This window comes from Naumovozyma dairenensis, chromosome 2 (assembly GCF_000227115.2).
Source record: "Naumovozyma dairenensis CBS 421 chromosome 2, complete genome".
Taxonomy (NCBI): domain Eukaryota; kingdom Fungi; phylum Ascomycota; class Saccharomycetes; order Saccharomycetales; family Saccharomycetaceae; genus Naumovozyma; species Naumovozyma dairenensis.
The window spans coordinates 709998-724874 of NC_016480.1; the positions used below are offsets into that span (position 1 = coordinate 709998).

Sequence of the window (14877 nt, forward strand, 5' to 3'; positions counted from 1 at the left end):
CGTCTCATCACGAATGTGACGCGTCAAAAGTTTGTCACTGTCACGAGAATACCGTTGGCATTTGAAAACTTCGTTGAGCTTGTGTTCTTTTGTTACCCGGTGGCCAATTTTCTTCCATGTGCAGAAAAGCCACTGGGAATCTGCATGGAATGTTAGGAAAGAAAGAAAAAAAGCTTCAAATCAAAAGGGTGTTTACCCTAACGGTGTTTTTCCAACCGAGGGCTGGGCTCCAGTAAATAAAAAAAAATAACAGGGAAGTTTTCTGTAGCCCTCTATTAAGCAGGACTTATCCAAACGATATTGTGATATATAAAAAGAAGGTACAATAGAAAATCAAGAGGAGTTCAAGGATGTTTTCTTGTTGTAGTTGAGTTATTACTTTAATCCTGTAAGAGAATTGACTAAGCCCTATGTTTATTGAAGAAACGGAGCTTCCTGTCTGGGGGTCTCGAGATCTGCAATAATATTTTTCTAGCCCAAGAAAACTCCTTAGCCGAGGTGGCGTCGCACACAGAATTCTTCTTTTTTTCCCCTTCTCGCTTCCCCTGTCGTCGCTGCTTAAATATGTAAATGATCCCTGGAACAAGTTCCGAATATTTGCGAAAAAGAAGTCAGTTACCTCGCCTGGCGTCGCCTTGTCTGCATAATCACGGTTACGTACGCAACAGAAGAATAAACAGGACTCACCAAGGATATCTTTTTGCTTGACATGGAAACAACGAGATAATCTTGATAATCTGAACCTGTATAAGCAAAGTAATCATTCTATACACATAGGAAAGGAATCGTTCTTTATCATTCTGTATTTTCTGATAGTAGTTACTCTTACGTTCCTCAGAATTAATTGAAATATATACTAGGAGATCTCAAGGCATAATACTTTGCATTCCTTTGCTTGTGAGATCAGGGCAAGAACAAATATAAAAATTTAAGCTGAATTCAAAAAAAAATTCGTTTCTAATTTCAGGCATTCCCATTTCCTCTGGATCAATACTACAGCATTACTTACTCAATATCCATTGGTATATAAAGGAGAAAAGGACAGCATATCTAATTTAATAATAACAATAAAACCACTACTTTCTATTTCCGTTCAAGCCCAACTCAGTTGATATTTTTAACTCGTCAGGCTTACAACAACTTTCTCAAATATTTCAAGTTCAAAATGAATAGACAGCCGTCATACATGGTTGATACATTAGTCAAACATTTCTTCAATGAGAGAATTTTTCCAATTTTACCAATTGAATCCGGGTTTCCAAGTTATTTGGAAGTCGAGTCCGAACCGTCATACATATCATGTAGATCCGTTATCATGAATATAGCCATTTCTAAAGATTTGAATCCAATCGCTGAACAAACCATGAACTTAATTGAAACAATTTTGAAAAATGAATCCATCATCTCGCAAAATACAACTGAAAGTGCAATCCAATCAATACTTGCCTTATTAAGATTATTAAGTGATACAATGGAATATTTCTGGGATTATATAGAATCACACAATACAGAAAAATCTAAAAAATCAAAAGATGAACATTATGAAAAGAAGAAAAATTTATTCTCAGGCTCCATTATGGGTTATTCTGTAGGTAGATCTGGCTTCCATCAAAAACCTCCAAATTTACTCAATTCAGAATTAGCCCTCCGATTAATAAATCTTTGTTCAAAACTTAAATTTAATACAAGAACATTGGATGTATTACGAGATATGGCCTCTAATTTATACGGAGTTGATTCGTTGTTAAGTGCAACTGCATTAGTCAAATATCAAACATTCCTTAAACAAAAGAACAATCCAGAATATGCAAGAATGGTAGATATTACTCTAAGTCACATCTTAAGGTTCGTCGCTGCCTCTAATCCTAATGAATTCTTCAAATATATAAGAGCAAATATACAGGATCCATTAACGACCGCTTCAAAGAGTGAATTCCAAGTTGTCCAGCATTTTGAAATGCTTGGTTGTGCATATATAACAATAGATACTTTACCAAAATTTTTGAACATTGTAAAATTATTATTTCGAGGAATAAAACGAATTATTTTTACTTGTATGCTACTATTTTTTTCATCAAAATCATTGACTTTCTGGTACATGGCTAGACCAAATGAATATGTTCAATTATTCGATCTTTTAAAAAATGATCCTATGAAAACAAATGTATATACAAAGACACTCACAACTACAGTCAGCACATTATTTGACCAAATTTATTCTGACTTCGATGTTGCAAACATTCTTTCCTCATTGCAGCATCATACAGTACTGCAGAACAGTCAAACCACGAACACAGTAGGAACGGCAACGCAATCGGATACTTCTTCTACTAATTCCAATTCAAACTCTTCAATTCTTACAAATGATCCTTCTCTACCACAAGTTACAATACCGGCAACATCTTTACTTTCAAATGTTGATTCTGACTTTTTGAGAACTGCAGATGACTCTACACATCAACCTAGAACAGATCTACCTGCCGGAAAGAAGTCTGGTTTAGGTAACACCAAGGATACTTTACATTTGGAAAATATCTTAGAACTTTATACCTATTTCGATGACACTGAAATCTTACCACATACAGCAATACTACGATTTTTGATAACTTTAGTGGTGCTTGATACTGATACTTTTGTCGAGTTGAATTCTCAACATTTCGAATATCTTTCCGATCCGGAGAAAAATTTAAAGAATGTTTTAGTTCCTGAAGGTAAAGACAGCGACATAAATTCAAATATAAAACACATAACGTCTGGCCTAAAGAAATTGACTACACTACAATTATCGAAGAAAAAATCTGTTAAGTTTATGACATTATTAATTAAGAACCTAAATGGAGCACAAGCTGTTGCGAAAATACTATTACCAGATTCGTTAAGGGCAGCCATTTCGCTTGTATCAATCATGGCATCGGTTCATCTGATAAACAAAGAAATACCATCTGCCGTTTTCGCCAAGAGATTAATAAGTCTTTTAGGATCCAATCTGGAACTGGGAAGCCCTTGGAGTGTACCGCCAAACAAAACATTAGTAAATTGTCTTGATAGAAACAGCGTATCTAGAAACCACATACGATTGAAATTCTTTGCTGCTGCTCTTCAATTTGATCCAGACGCATTCTTAGCAAAACTAGGTATCACAGATGTGACATTACCGACTTTGAATCTCGAAGAACAAATATTTTATACTGAAGCCTTTAGAGTGTTTTTCCATTTACCAAGTACAGGTGACTTACGAAAAGAAATAGCTTACAAGACATCAGCTTTTTTCAAATCTTTGTTTTGTTCCGTTGCAGATATTTTACTTGAAGCATTCCCTTACTTTAATGACAAGATTTCGGATATTGTTTCCTCCATTTTAGACGGGACAATTTTGGATGAATTTGGGACAAGAAAATTATTTAGAGGTAGCACAACTTCGTTGGCAGCCTCTTTAAATTCAGCATCATCATATCAGCCATCTGAACGTTCTGTTTTAAGTCCGTCATCGTATGATGGAGACGCAGCCCAAGCTTTGTTCTTTTCACCTTCAATGCTTTCTAAAGCCTCAATATCACGTTCTAGTCCGACTAGTGCTTCACAAGATGATGATACTTCCACATCGACGTCTTCATTATCTTCTACTAATCATGGTAGCAGTAATACCCCATCAGCAATTGATCTACCATTTTCACATTTAATTACTCCAAGAACCCGTCCAGTAGGAAGTTCTGCAGTAAAGAATAGATTCCCTCCAGTTACATCGCTACTTAACTCTGAGAAATCTGTAACTACTGATTTGAGTCCTACAAGTAATCTTTCAGCATCTCTAATGACGTTGACAAACTCAACGCCTACTCCTACATTACAACCTTATAAACTAACTTCAAAATCCGGTCGACTAAGAAGATATTCTGAAGAAAGTACACACAGTGTGTCTATGTTAGAAACGCTTAACTTAGAAAGTCCCGTTTTCTTAACTTCAGTGGAATCTATGAATGCCAGAAAAATCATGATTAACATATTCAGTATATTCAAGAGGATGACTAATTATTTCATTTTACCGCATTCAAGGAATGCTAACCAACTATGGATCTCAAGTGATTTCAAGAATATTATCAAACCGATTTTTGTCGCTATCGTTGATTCTGACAGGAATTTACAATCAACCGCTAGAGCATTCATGGACGTATTAGTCAATTATATTAAGGAATTTAGCGCTGATACTTCAACAATTACAGTTAGTGGATATTTCCTAATTTGTAGCTATACAATCTCCTTATTTTCTATGGGGTTATTCGATTTGAATTTAGAAAGTCATAAGCGTGGTGTTTTATTGGATATCGTTCAAAACTTTCTAAAATTAAGGTCATATTTAGGAACTGTTGCAGAGAATACACACCATATGGATAATGTAGTTGAAGCTGAACGTACAACTTTCCCTCTTATCGTCGGTACCGTCGGTAGAGCATTATTTGTCTCATTACATACCGATGATCCTGTTATTCAGAAGAAGTTAAGGATTGCATTTGCTGAGTTCCTTACTGTGATCAAATTTCATCAAAAATATATTGGGCCGATTGATAAGAATTGGATCTTTAATCTTCCTTTCTTGGAAGCAATGTCAAAAGAGATCCCAAGAACCGCAGGAGCAGTGGCTGCTCAGCGTCATATCCGAACTAATATTTTAAAACATATTTTACAACCAGACTCAATTCTTCTTGATTCGATGAATGCCTTATTAAAAAAGTGGTATCATCTAGCACATTGTAATACGAGAACCCCTGAAGAAACTGCAAACTTTAGAAGTATTGCCGGAATAATTGCATCTGTTTCAGGACCATTCCTGGTTATTCAGAAGCAACAAGGAGAACAATATCCATATCTACTGGAATTTGCGACTGAGTTAAGGAAAGAAATGAATTATTTCATTGGAAAACAATGTGAATGGCTCAACAGTCCAGATTTACTCACAAGAGAAAACTCTCGTGAAATTTTAGGTGATGAACTGCATCCGCTTTCTTTTAAGTTGCTCTTTGATAATTTGAAATGTCATATTAGAGCTCTTTCAGATATTGACTTGACAAAACCAGAGGAAGAGTATAATTTTATTCTTTTACAACAGCTTATTGCAGTTTTAAGGTCAATTTTAAAACGTTCTGATGATCAAAAAATTATGGTTATTTTCTCAATCGATGTTATTGACGTTATCAGTCAATTAATGAGAATTATTAAGGGGATATCAAAATCCTCAAGGAAATATTATAGAGCGATTATTTATATGACTAAAGTGATTAAGGCCTTAGAATATTCAGAAAATAGTTTGGCACTCAAACATCATTACCATTTGAAAAATAAATGGTTGAAACTGATCATATCGTGGTTTAAATCAACAATTTCAAAGGAGTTGGATCTCGAGAACTTATCTAAACCACATAGAGAAGTGAATTTAAGAAGACGTGATCTAGACTTACTTTATATAGATACTGCCATTGAATCATCCATCGCAATTGCATACCTAACAGAAAACCTTCCATTAGAAATACCAGTCACAGCGTCTGAAGAAGAAGGGCGTAGATCTGAATCTGTCATTTATGGTAATTATTTCAATATTTTACTAAAAGGATTAGAAAAAAGTATGGAGTCGGATAAGTTCCCACCGTCATTAGCACACAAAATGTCCGTATTAAATGAAAATATCATTTTAGCCTTAAGTAACTTATCGAATGCAAATATTGAAGCAAGTTTACAATTTTCGGTACCAATGGGTTACTCTAAGAATAGGAATATCAAGAATGCATTCCTGAAAGTATTCACAAATAGTTTATCACAATATCCATTGGACAAAGGTAGATTTAAGAAAAGTAAACTATTTGGCATTGATAAACTATTACTTTATACTGTTAAATTTCCCCAATTAGTTGTCGCTGCCGGAAAAGTTTGTCCAGCTCATGAGTTAGATGCATATGCAGCTGTATTGATTAATGGTTTTGAAACAAGAAATGCGTCACACCTTTGTGTTTCCGAACTAATTAAAGATGAAATTGAACATGTATCTAGACCTATGGATATATTAAGAAGAAACAGTTGCGCGACCAGAGCACTATCATTACTATCAAGAACTAAGGGTAATGAATTTTTGATAAAGGCTTTGCGACCTGTTTTACAAAAAGTGTTAGAAAATAAAGACTTCTTTGAAGTAGAGAAATTGGACCCAAATGATCCAGAGGCAGCATTACAAGTTGCATTATTTGAAAAGTACATGACAGATCTGTTGGCCTCAATTACAGAAGCATTGCCTTATTTCCCCCCTGAGTTTTTTTATATTTGTCAAACTATTTATACTGCAACGAAAAAGAAGTTCCCTGATTATGCATACATTGCAGCCGGTTCATTTGTTTTTCTTAGACTGATTTGTCCAGCACTAGTTAGCCCTGAATCCGAGAACATTATAGAGATCTCAAATTCCGACGAAAAAAGACCATTCATTTCTTTAGCAAAGGTAATCCAAAATATTGCAAATGGTTCGGATAACTTGATTAAATGGCCATCCTTGGCGAATAAATCAGAGTTCCTGAAAAAATGCAGTGACCATATCTTCCAATTTCTGGTAGAAACATGCAGAACAGACCGCGAAATAAATATCGTTGTTCGTACAGATCCGGAGCCAATACCCTTCGATTTTGATTTCCTCCATCGTTTCTTATACATGAAAGGTTTCGAAATTAGAAAGGTTTTATTAGATGGTCTGCGATCATTGGATGATTGTGTTTTCTTTAGAAGCACATTTTTATTAGTCGATAAGCTATTGGGGGATGCTGGGCCTCCCGAAATGAAGTACAGCAACGAAATACCTCCATTTATAAGAGAACATATTGATGAATATCCCCAATTATATGAGTTTATGAGTAGACATGCATTTAAAAAGCGGCCAACGAACGATGACTTTTTATTTGTCCATGAATCGATGTCAAACGACGGTATTCCTATCATTACATTAATGCTTAAAAAATTCAAAACAAATGGAATCGGCGTAGAAGATGTTGCATTTAAATTCATCCAGATTTACTCAAGAATATGGATAACTAAACATTGTCTCGTTTTGGATTGTACCGAATTTAGTGAATACGAATTGGATATTAAAAAATTGAATTCCTTACTATTCAATATTTTGCCGTCCTTTTCTGTACAGAATTGTATTAAAATATTCCTATTCAATGCAACTGAAGTATTTCTTAGGGCATGGCTAACTTATTGCGAGCAAGGAAGTCCATATTTAACGATGAAAACCCCCCATTGTTTTATTAATTCCAATACCGATGGTGAGTTAGTGAAGTCACTCGGTCTAACGGGCCAAGGTTTGAGCATACTGCAAGATATTCGTATATCTCTTAAGGATGTTACTCTTTACAACTCTGACACAAAGAAACCCGTCCCTATAGTGATGAAGATTGGGAATAAATATCTCCAAGTTTTGCAAGTAACACCGAAATTAATTAATAGTAAAACACTCGGGTCCTCTTTCGATGTAAAATTTAACCAAGTTTTCAGAATCAGTGAGATATCATCCGTGCATGTGTCGTCGACCACCGGTGCATCTAATGAATTTACAGTGAACTTTGTGGACGGAGCAAGTCTTATTTTCTATAGTCAAAAGTACTTGGAAATTGTAAAGATGTTTTACTACGCACAAATGAGACTATCAAATGAATATGGGGAAAATTTATACGAGCCGATTGGGGAGATAAAATCCACCGAAGAAGATAAACAAATACGTGATAATTACGAACTTATTGGTCATCTAATATTAGTAATTCTAGTAGGTCTTTACGATGATGACGATATAGTGAAAAATAATGCGTATAACTTAATGGCAACTAGTAGGAATGCTTTCAACTTGAATTTTGGGGCAAACTTCAGAGGTGCCACCGAAATATACGTTCCTAACGACACAACCACTTTTGTTACTATGGTATCAAAATCGCTAGCAGAATGCCATCCCGAATTAACTCCATATATATGCAAATATATTCTGAATGGATTAGAAACTGGGATCATCTTACATGAGCATGTACCGCAGACGATATGTGCCTGGTCTTACTGGATCCCAAACCTCTATGAACACATTTATTTATTAGATGATGAAGAAGGTCCCGATGTAATATCTCGTATATTGCGTACTCTGATCCGATTAACAGTTTCAGAGCCAGATTTTGCAACCGTGTATCACCGCCAAGTTTGGTCTCTACTGGGTGCGGACGGACGTTTAACCGCACCATTGGTAGAAGAAATCATTAATCATGCTTTAGAACGAGATTCTGAAGACCGTGATTGGAAGAAAACACTTTCATTACTTACTGGATTACCAACAGTCGAGGTTGCATGTACTATTGTACAAAGGTTAATGAAGTTGATAAAATCATTTTTACCATCACTGAGATTAGAAGCTTTGACGCAGAGTTGGTCTGAGTTGATGATTTTAGTAAAGGCAAGTAGTCATCTTTTCTTTGAAGCCCCATTCCTAGCAGAAATGTTTTTACCGGAGCTTTTGTTTATTGTTTCTTTACTAATTGATGTTGGGCCTCCTGAGATCCGTTCTAGTTTGCATGAGTTATTAATGAATGTCTGTCATTCGTTAACTATTAATGAGATACTACCTGAAGAGAACAGAAGGAATCTAGATGAAACTTTAACGGTCTTTTCAAGACAGAAAATGAAATTTATTTTTGGTTTTAGTCAAGATAAAGGTCGTTTATTACAAAATTTCAGTGCCTCATCGTTTTCAAGCAAATTTACCGTATTAGATTATTTCACGACAAATATTATGTTGGTTATGGATTATGCCTCTACAACTGAATCAGCTCAGTGGAAGACTAAATTCAAAAAATACTTAACTGATGCAGTTTTCCAAGACGAATCATTTTTGGCATCTAGAGCTATGATGATGCTTGGTATTATTGGTCAAACATACACATCAGAGATGTTTTGTAGAAGTTTACTTCAAGAGACGTTGAAAACAATTGCGCAACCTGTGGTTACTGATGAGTTGATCTTTTTGATAATTGCACAATTATTCACGTACAGCAAAGTGGTTCAAGGACTAGATCCATCACTTGACTTGATGACAGAAATGTTTTGGTTAACAACTGTGTTTATAGAATCACCACATGCAGCAATTTTCCAAGGGGGGCTAATCTTCATGACCAGTTGTTTAGACCGACTATACATGAATTATTTCAATACAAATAACTCGGGAAAGTCTTTGATTTCCCTACTCATAAATACTCGAGGGTTTGCGTCGCCATTACTAAAGGAATTAGAAACTATGAATGGAATCATTTGGAATGAGGAAAATTTTGTTCACATTTTGACCGCATATATAAAACGTGGATTAACAATCCCTTTCACCCGCAATACTGCAATAAGCACCCTTCATATGCTATTCAAGAATACTTATTTGGAACATAGAATATGTGCTACATCAAATGGACACCTAAATTATCTATATCTATTATTTCAAGTTTTAAATGCGGAAGAATTTTCACAAGTTTTAGAAGAGGTTGAATATGAAGATGAAATGATCGATTTGAATGATGTTAATAAAGTTCCTAAGAGCCTACTTGATTGGTTAAGTTCTGGTTGCTCCTCATCTTCCATTGCATTATACCAATCCGCCTTATTATTTAACGGGAATATATTAGATGAATCTTCGAAGTTAAGAACGATATTAGTTATTCGTTATTTATTACACAGGAATCCGAGATGTATCTTTAACTTCTATGTCATAATAAGTGACGAAATTCGTAAAGCTGCTTCGATGGAACACTTTTCTGATTGTGGGCCAGTTGCTTTTGATATTATCAGTTTGCTGGTGCTGCAACCTGAGTTCAATGATTTGGCAAAATACAATACAAGGACAGTCAATTATTTGAAAGAGAAAGGTCTCTATAAAATTAATATTACTGAAATTGCTGAGCATAATTTTAACGACTTAATGATGGGTTTAAGAGAAGATCCTGAACTTCTGCTGGAAAGAAAGAGACTTACCGTGATGATTTTGTCAAGAATGGCTTGTCATGTATAGAATTAGATTTTATTTGATAGAAATGCAATGCATAAACTTTTTTCTTAATGAATGTTCTACATAGATAGTCTGTCTATATATACTTCTCACATTGGCAACTCAGATGCTAGATAATAAGATAAAAGAGTTCTTTCCTAATCGTCGTTTTACCTAGACTCAAATCCAAACATAGTTTTATGATGATGTTCAAATTCTTTCTTGGAAACCTTGTATAAAAGCATTGTGGCTTGAGCATCCTGTACGGAGGAGTGTTCTCCTGTTTGGATCTCTAATTTCAACACTTCCTTAGTCAATTTTTTTAAGCTTGGCGACTTACCCTTAGCATATTTTTGTCTATACGGAAGATGTCTCGAGGTATCCCTAATCATTATCTTAGGATGGGATAATAGTAATGCCTCTAAATCATGTTTTACAGCGTGTCCCACTAGTATTCTTCCCTTCAAAATATCTGCAGTTTTCTTTTGAGCTTCTTTAAACGATATAGCATTTTTCATATGTTCTGATTTGATACCACTAACCCATGTTCTCCAGTCTGTAACTTTTTCTCTTGGTTTCACATATTCATCCATAATAACATGACCAAAAAAATTGACGATCGATATTCTTGCAAGAGCAGATTCTTTACCTTCCGGCCCCACACCTACAAATTCACAATCCATAGCAATGAATTTCCCGATTTCTTTCGCCTTATTGCTAGTTATATTACCCTGAAGAGTTATAGCTTCACTAGTTTCTGATATGATCGTATCTGGAGCAGTTTTAAACTCAAACACTTTCCCCTCTTCTTTATTCAATTTTTGCTTCGCAATTTCATTATTTATATTATACACCATATTCATAATCTTACTACCTTTCCTGGCAGCCTTGGGCTTATAAACCTTATTGGCATTAGTAACTTTCTTAGTCTTTGTGACTACTTTCTTTGTAGTTTGTAATTTCTGCCAATTTGAAGATAAGGCCATTTTTCCTTCCTGTATTTAATGATATACTTATGTTAATGGAGTACTGGTATAATAAATTCAGAGAAAATTATTGTAAACGTTAGTAGTCTTGAAAGGATCTTGGAAGATACAGTTGAACTTTGGATAAGATAGTTCACTATTTTAATATTTGATATATGAAAGTGAAAAATTCTCGATGAGCTTTTGCTTATATGTCCGTTGAAATTTTTCACTATTTAGCCGCGGCACGGGTAACACAATATAGAGGTAACTAACATGAAAGTTAAAGGACTTTGAATCAGTATTTGACTGTTTGATGAATGGTTAGATGTTCATCAAGAGGGAAGTTATACTGCTTCTGTTTTACTTTAGAGAGGTTATTGTTCAATATATCCATTGGTTTATCGATATCTAGGAGAAATTTTGACGATCTGGCCTTGATGGATGTTGTTACTTCGATAAATAAGTTAAGGGCACAGTTCATGCAAATCGGTCTCGAAAGAGACCAAATGAAAAGGGTATTCAAACCTTATAATCCTAACAGTGCAATGGATGATACAGAGATCAGGAGGTTATATCAAGACTCCGATGGGGTCGACCTAATATCTGAAATGGAATCACCTCCGATCTCCAAAAATTTCATGGATGCCTCTTATATGACTATAAATCAGGCAAGGTTGAAGAAAATGAAGACAAGTAAACAAAATGTCTCAAATCCATACAATGTAAGCGGGTATGAAGAAACTGAGAATACATTCAAAGAAGAGGAAACTAGTGTTAATGGAGAACCATCCACCTTAGAAATGGCAGCAACAGAGGTGTCTAAAGCAGATACTTTAAAGAGGAATGATCTTCATTCATTGATTCACGTTGAAGATCCACAAAAATCTATGAAGATAAATGATAATACTATATTTAGTGCAGAATCAGATTCAGATACTATCGATTCTACAAAGAAAGTGACAAGACAATCAACGTTACCTTTTGCTAGAATTTTTAAAAGTAAGAAGGAATCATCTGATTCTTTGAAGAAAAAAAGCATTAAATCGGCAGGTCCGATCAATCAGCAAAGTAAGAATACTTCTAAACAATATAAAAAAAATATTAATAGCTCTACCAAATATGATGTGAACTTTGATTTTGACCACACCTTAGAAGAGGAGGAAGATGAAGATGAAGATGACGAAGATGATGACGAAGAGGGTCTTGATTTACAATCAGCTTTCTTCCAATTAGATGGATCCGCTAGAGTGGGATCTGAGAATGGTAACAATTCAAATAACCGTGAAGATAAGGCTGAGACCAATAATTTAGGAAATGTGTCCCGCTTAAAATCTCATTTACCACAGGGGATGATCGCGAGAAATTCCATTTTAGAATCGAGTAAGAATAATGGCTCAGCAAAATCAGAATCTTTAAATGGTTCTAGTGAAGTACAACCCAATGACACGAAATCATCTTCCCTGGCCACTAAGAACCAACAGACGACAAATGATACTGATGACATTAATGAAGATATTTCAGATTTAGAGTCATATATTGATGAGCGCGATTTAGATGGTATCAGCTTGAACGCTGCGCCATCAAATATGGAAAATGCATCAACGTATAGGCACACTTCTGATACTGAATTACAAGCAGATACGGATTTCCACGATAATGATAGAAGCATAGCCCATAGTGATAGCTCTCTAATTGATGATGCTGATGGGCTCAGTACGGTCTCATCCTTTGGTAAATCACTGTTGGAATCTGATTTTAGTACTGATGATTTCATAAAAAATGGCTATCCCCCTTTAAGTCGCGATGTTTCAGTTGACTCAACTATCGACCGTAACAACATATTATCTCATTCTATACCTCTATCTGAAAGTGGATATGGTATTTATCATGGAGCAGATGATTCTACCCTCAATAACGTTTTCGATAAAGCAATTTTAAACATTAAGCACGTTAAAAACCAAAAGCAGAGAGAGAAACGAAGCTCTTCCCTGTCTTTAAGGGAGGCAACTCATCCACGTGGCAGTTCATCTAAAAGATCACCTTATAACATTCCTGTAATATCTAAGCAAAGAAGACACTCAAGAGCATCCTCTGTGACAATTGGAGGGGCTAGCAAATCGATGAAGAAAAATGAATCTACCTCAATAAGGAGCAAACGTGCACCAAGCATGAATCAAGGACGCTCTATATCAGAAATTGCAAAAAGTGATCATTCCAGTAGACGAAACTCGAAGGAAGTTCTCCAGATAGAAAAACTTAACGAAATCCCAAGACGAAAGCCACTAAATTCACAACTTTCAAGCTTATTTAATAGGAAAAAAGAGAGATCAGGAATATCAACTGATGTTTTGAGCTACTTTACATTTGTTGCTGGAACGAAAGTTCCGCCATATGAAGCTATGGATCTAGATGTTTACATCCAGGGGTCAGTGAAATATAAGAAGCACCCGTTTAAGACTAAAGTTCGGAAATCTGCAAAAATATTTGAAGTTATCGGTTTCATTCTTTACCTATATTGTAATGCGTATAAGCCAGCAGATTTTGGGAAAGATGGGTTTACAATAGAAGAACTAATAAATCCAAACAATTTCTTATTGAGTATTGTAGATGAAGATGGTGAACCGTTTGAAGATAATTTTGGTAAATTGGATCGTAAAAGGTTGATGCAATCTGTTTCAGATAATGAAGTTGTCCTATGTAGAGCAGCTGAAACAGAAAAACAAAATAATCAGGATGTAACACCCCTTCCATATGACATCAATGGTGATATTATCTCTAGTCCACGCTCTGAAGCTATTCCATCCTTTGCAACTGGTGACGACAAGAAGGATCCTACATTAAATCAATTAAGTTTCTACAAGCCGATCATCAAAAGTGCAGATGATCTCGGCAATAATAATGCAGCAAACAAGACTATTGAAACTAGGGTTTTTTTGTATCCAAATTTAAATCCTAAATTTAATTATACTGATATCAATGTCTCATTAACCTCGAATATTAATGATATACTGGTAAAATATTGTCGAATGAAAAATTTAGATCCGAATGAATACTCTCTGAAAATACCAGATAAGAATTATGTTCTAAACTTGAATGACACAGTGTTGAGACTTGATGGCAACTATAAAGTTGAAATTATTTCTAAGCGTGATGCAAGGCAGTTACATTTAGAGAAGATTAAACCAGATATGGTGAAACCGAACTTACCAACAATTCAAAGCACTGACTTGACCCCTTTAACTTTAGAACCAGCTATTTCTTACTTAAAAGCAGGTGATTTAGAAAAGAAGATAACAACTGTACCAAATGGTATGATACCGACTAAAACAAAAAGATCCTCTTCTAAGTATAAGCTAGGATTGTCTAAACAGCAGTCCCATTCAAGTAACTCTAGTCTAGTTGCAGGTCCTAGTGGTGGTAATAATGGTTTTTTCAAATCTAAGAACTCATCTAAGATATCATTACATAAACCAGAGATTGTACCTAATGGGAATGCTTACCAAGACTTATTCTCTGGTGCATATCATAGGTATAAGGTCTGGAGAAGGCAACAAATGTCATTTATCAGTAAACATGAGAGAACATTGGCAATCGATGGTGATTATATATATATTGTACCACCAGAAGGTAGAATGCATTGGCATGAAAACGTGAAGACGAAATCCTTACATATAAGTCAAGTCATCTTAGTCAAAAAATCGAAACGTATGCCAGATCAATTCAAGATATTTGTGAAGAGAGGACAAGACGATATAAAACGATATTATTTCGAAGCAGTCTCAGTTGAAGAATGCACAGAAATTGTAACTAGATTACAGAACTTATTGAATGCGTATAGAATGAATCATAAATAGTTTCTATAGGAGTATA

The 14877-nt window shown here is 35.1% G+C and overlaps 3 protein-coding genes across 3 annotated transcripts; 2 read left to right on the forward strand and 1 right to left on the reverse strand.

The window, feature by feature from the left end:
- Window positions 1–1165: 1165 nt before the first annotated feature.
- IRA2 (Ras GTPase activating protein IRA2) lies at window positions 1166–10063 on the forward strand (the record flags this gene model as incomplete). Its single annotated transcript, XM_003668512.1, has 1 exon — window positions 1166–10063. The coding sequence occupies one exon, from the start codon at window positions 1166–1168 to the stop codon at window positions 10061–10063; it is 8898 nt and encodes a 2965-aa protein (XP_003668560.1).
- A 146-nt stretch (window positions 10064–10209) lies between these two features.
- On the reverse strand, window positions 10210–11025 carry REX4 (putative 3'-5' exonuclease; the record flags this gene model as incomplete). The annotated part of the gene is made up of 1 exon (XM_003668513.1): window positions 10210–11025. One exon carries the CDS (start codon window positions 11023–11025, stop codon window positions 10210–10212), a length of 816 nt encoding a protein of 271 aa, XP_003668561.1.
- A 299-nt stretch (window positions 11026–11324) lies between these two features.
- Window positions 11325–14861, forward strand: AVO1 (Avo1p; the record flags this gene model as incomplete). The annotated part of the gene is made up of 1 exon (XM_003668514.1): window positions 11325–14861. The coding sequence occupies one exon, from the start codon at window positions 11325–11327 to the stop codon at window positions 14859–14861; it is 3537 nt and encodes a 1178-aa protein (XP_003668562.1).
- Window positions 14862–14877: the final 16 nt, after the last annotated feature.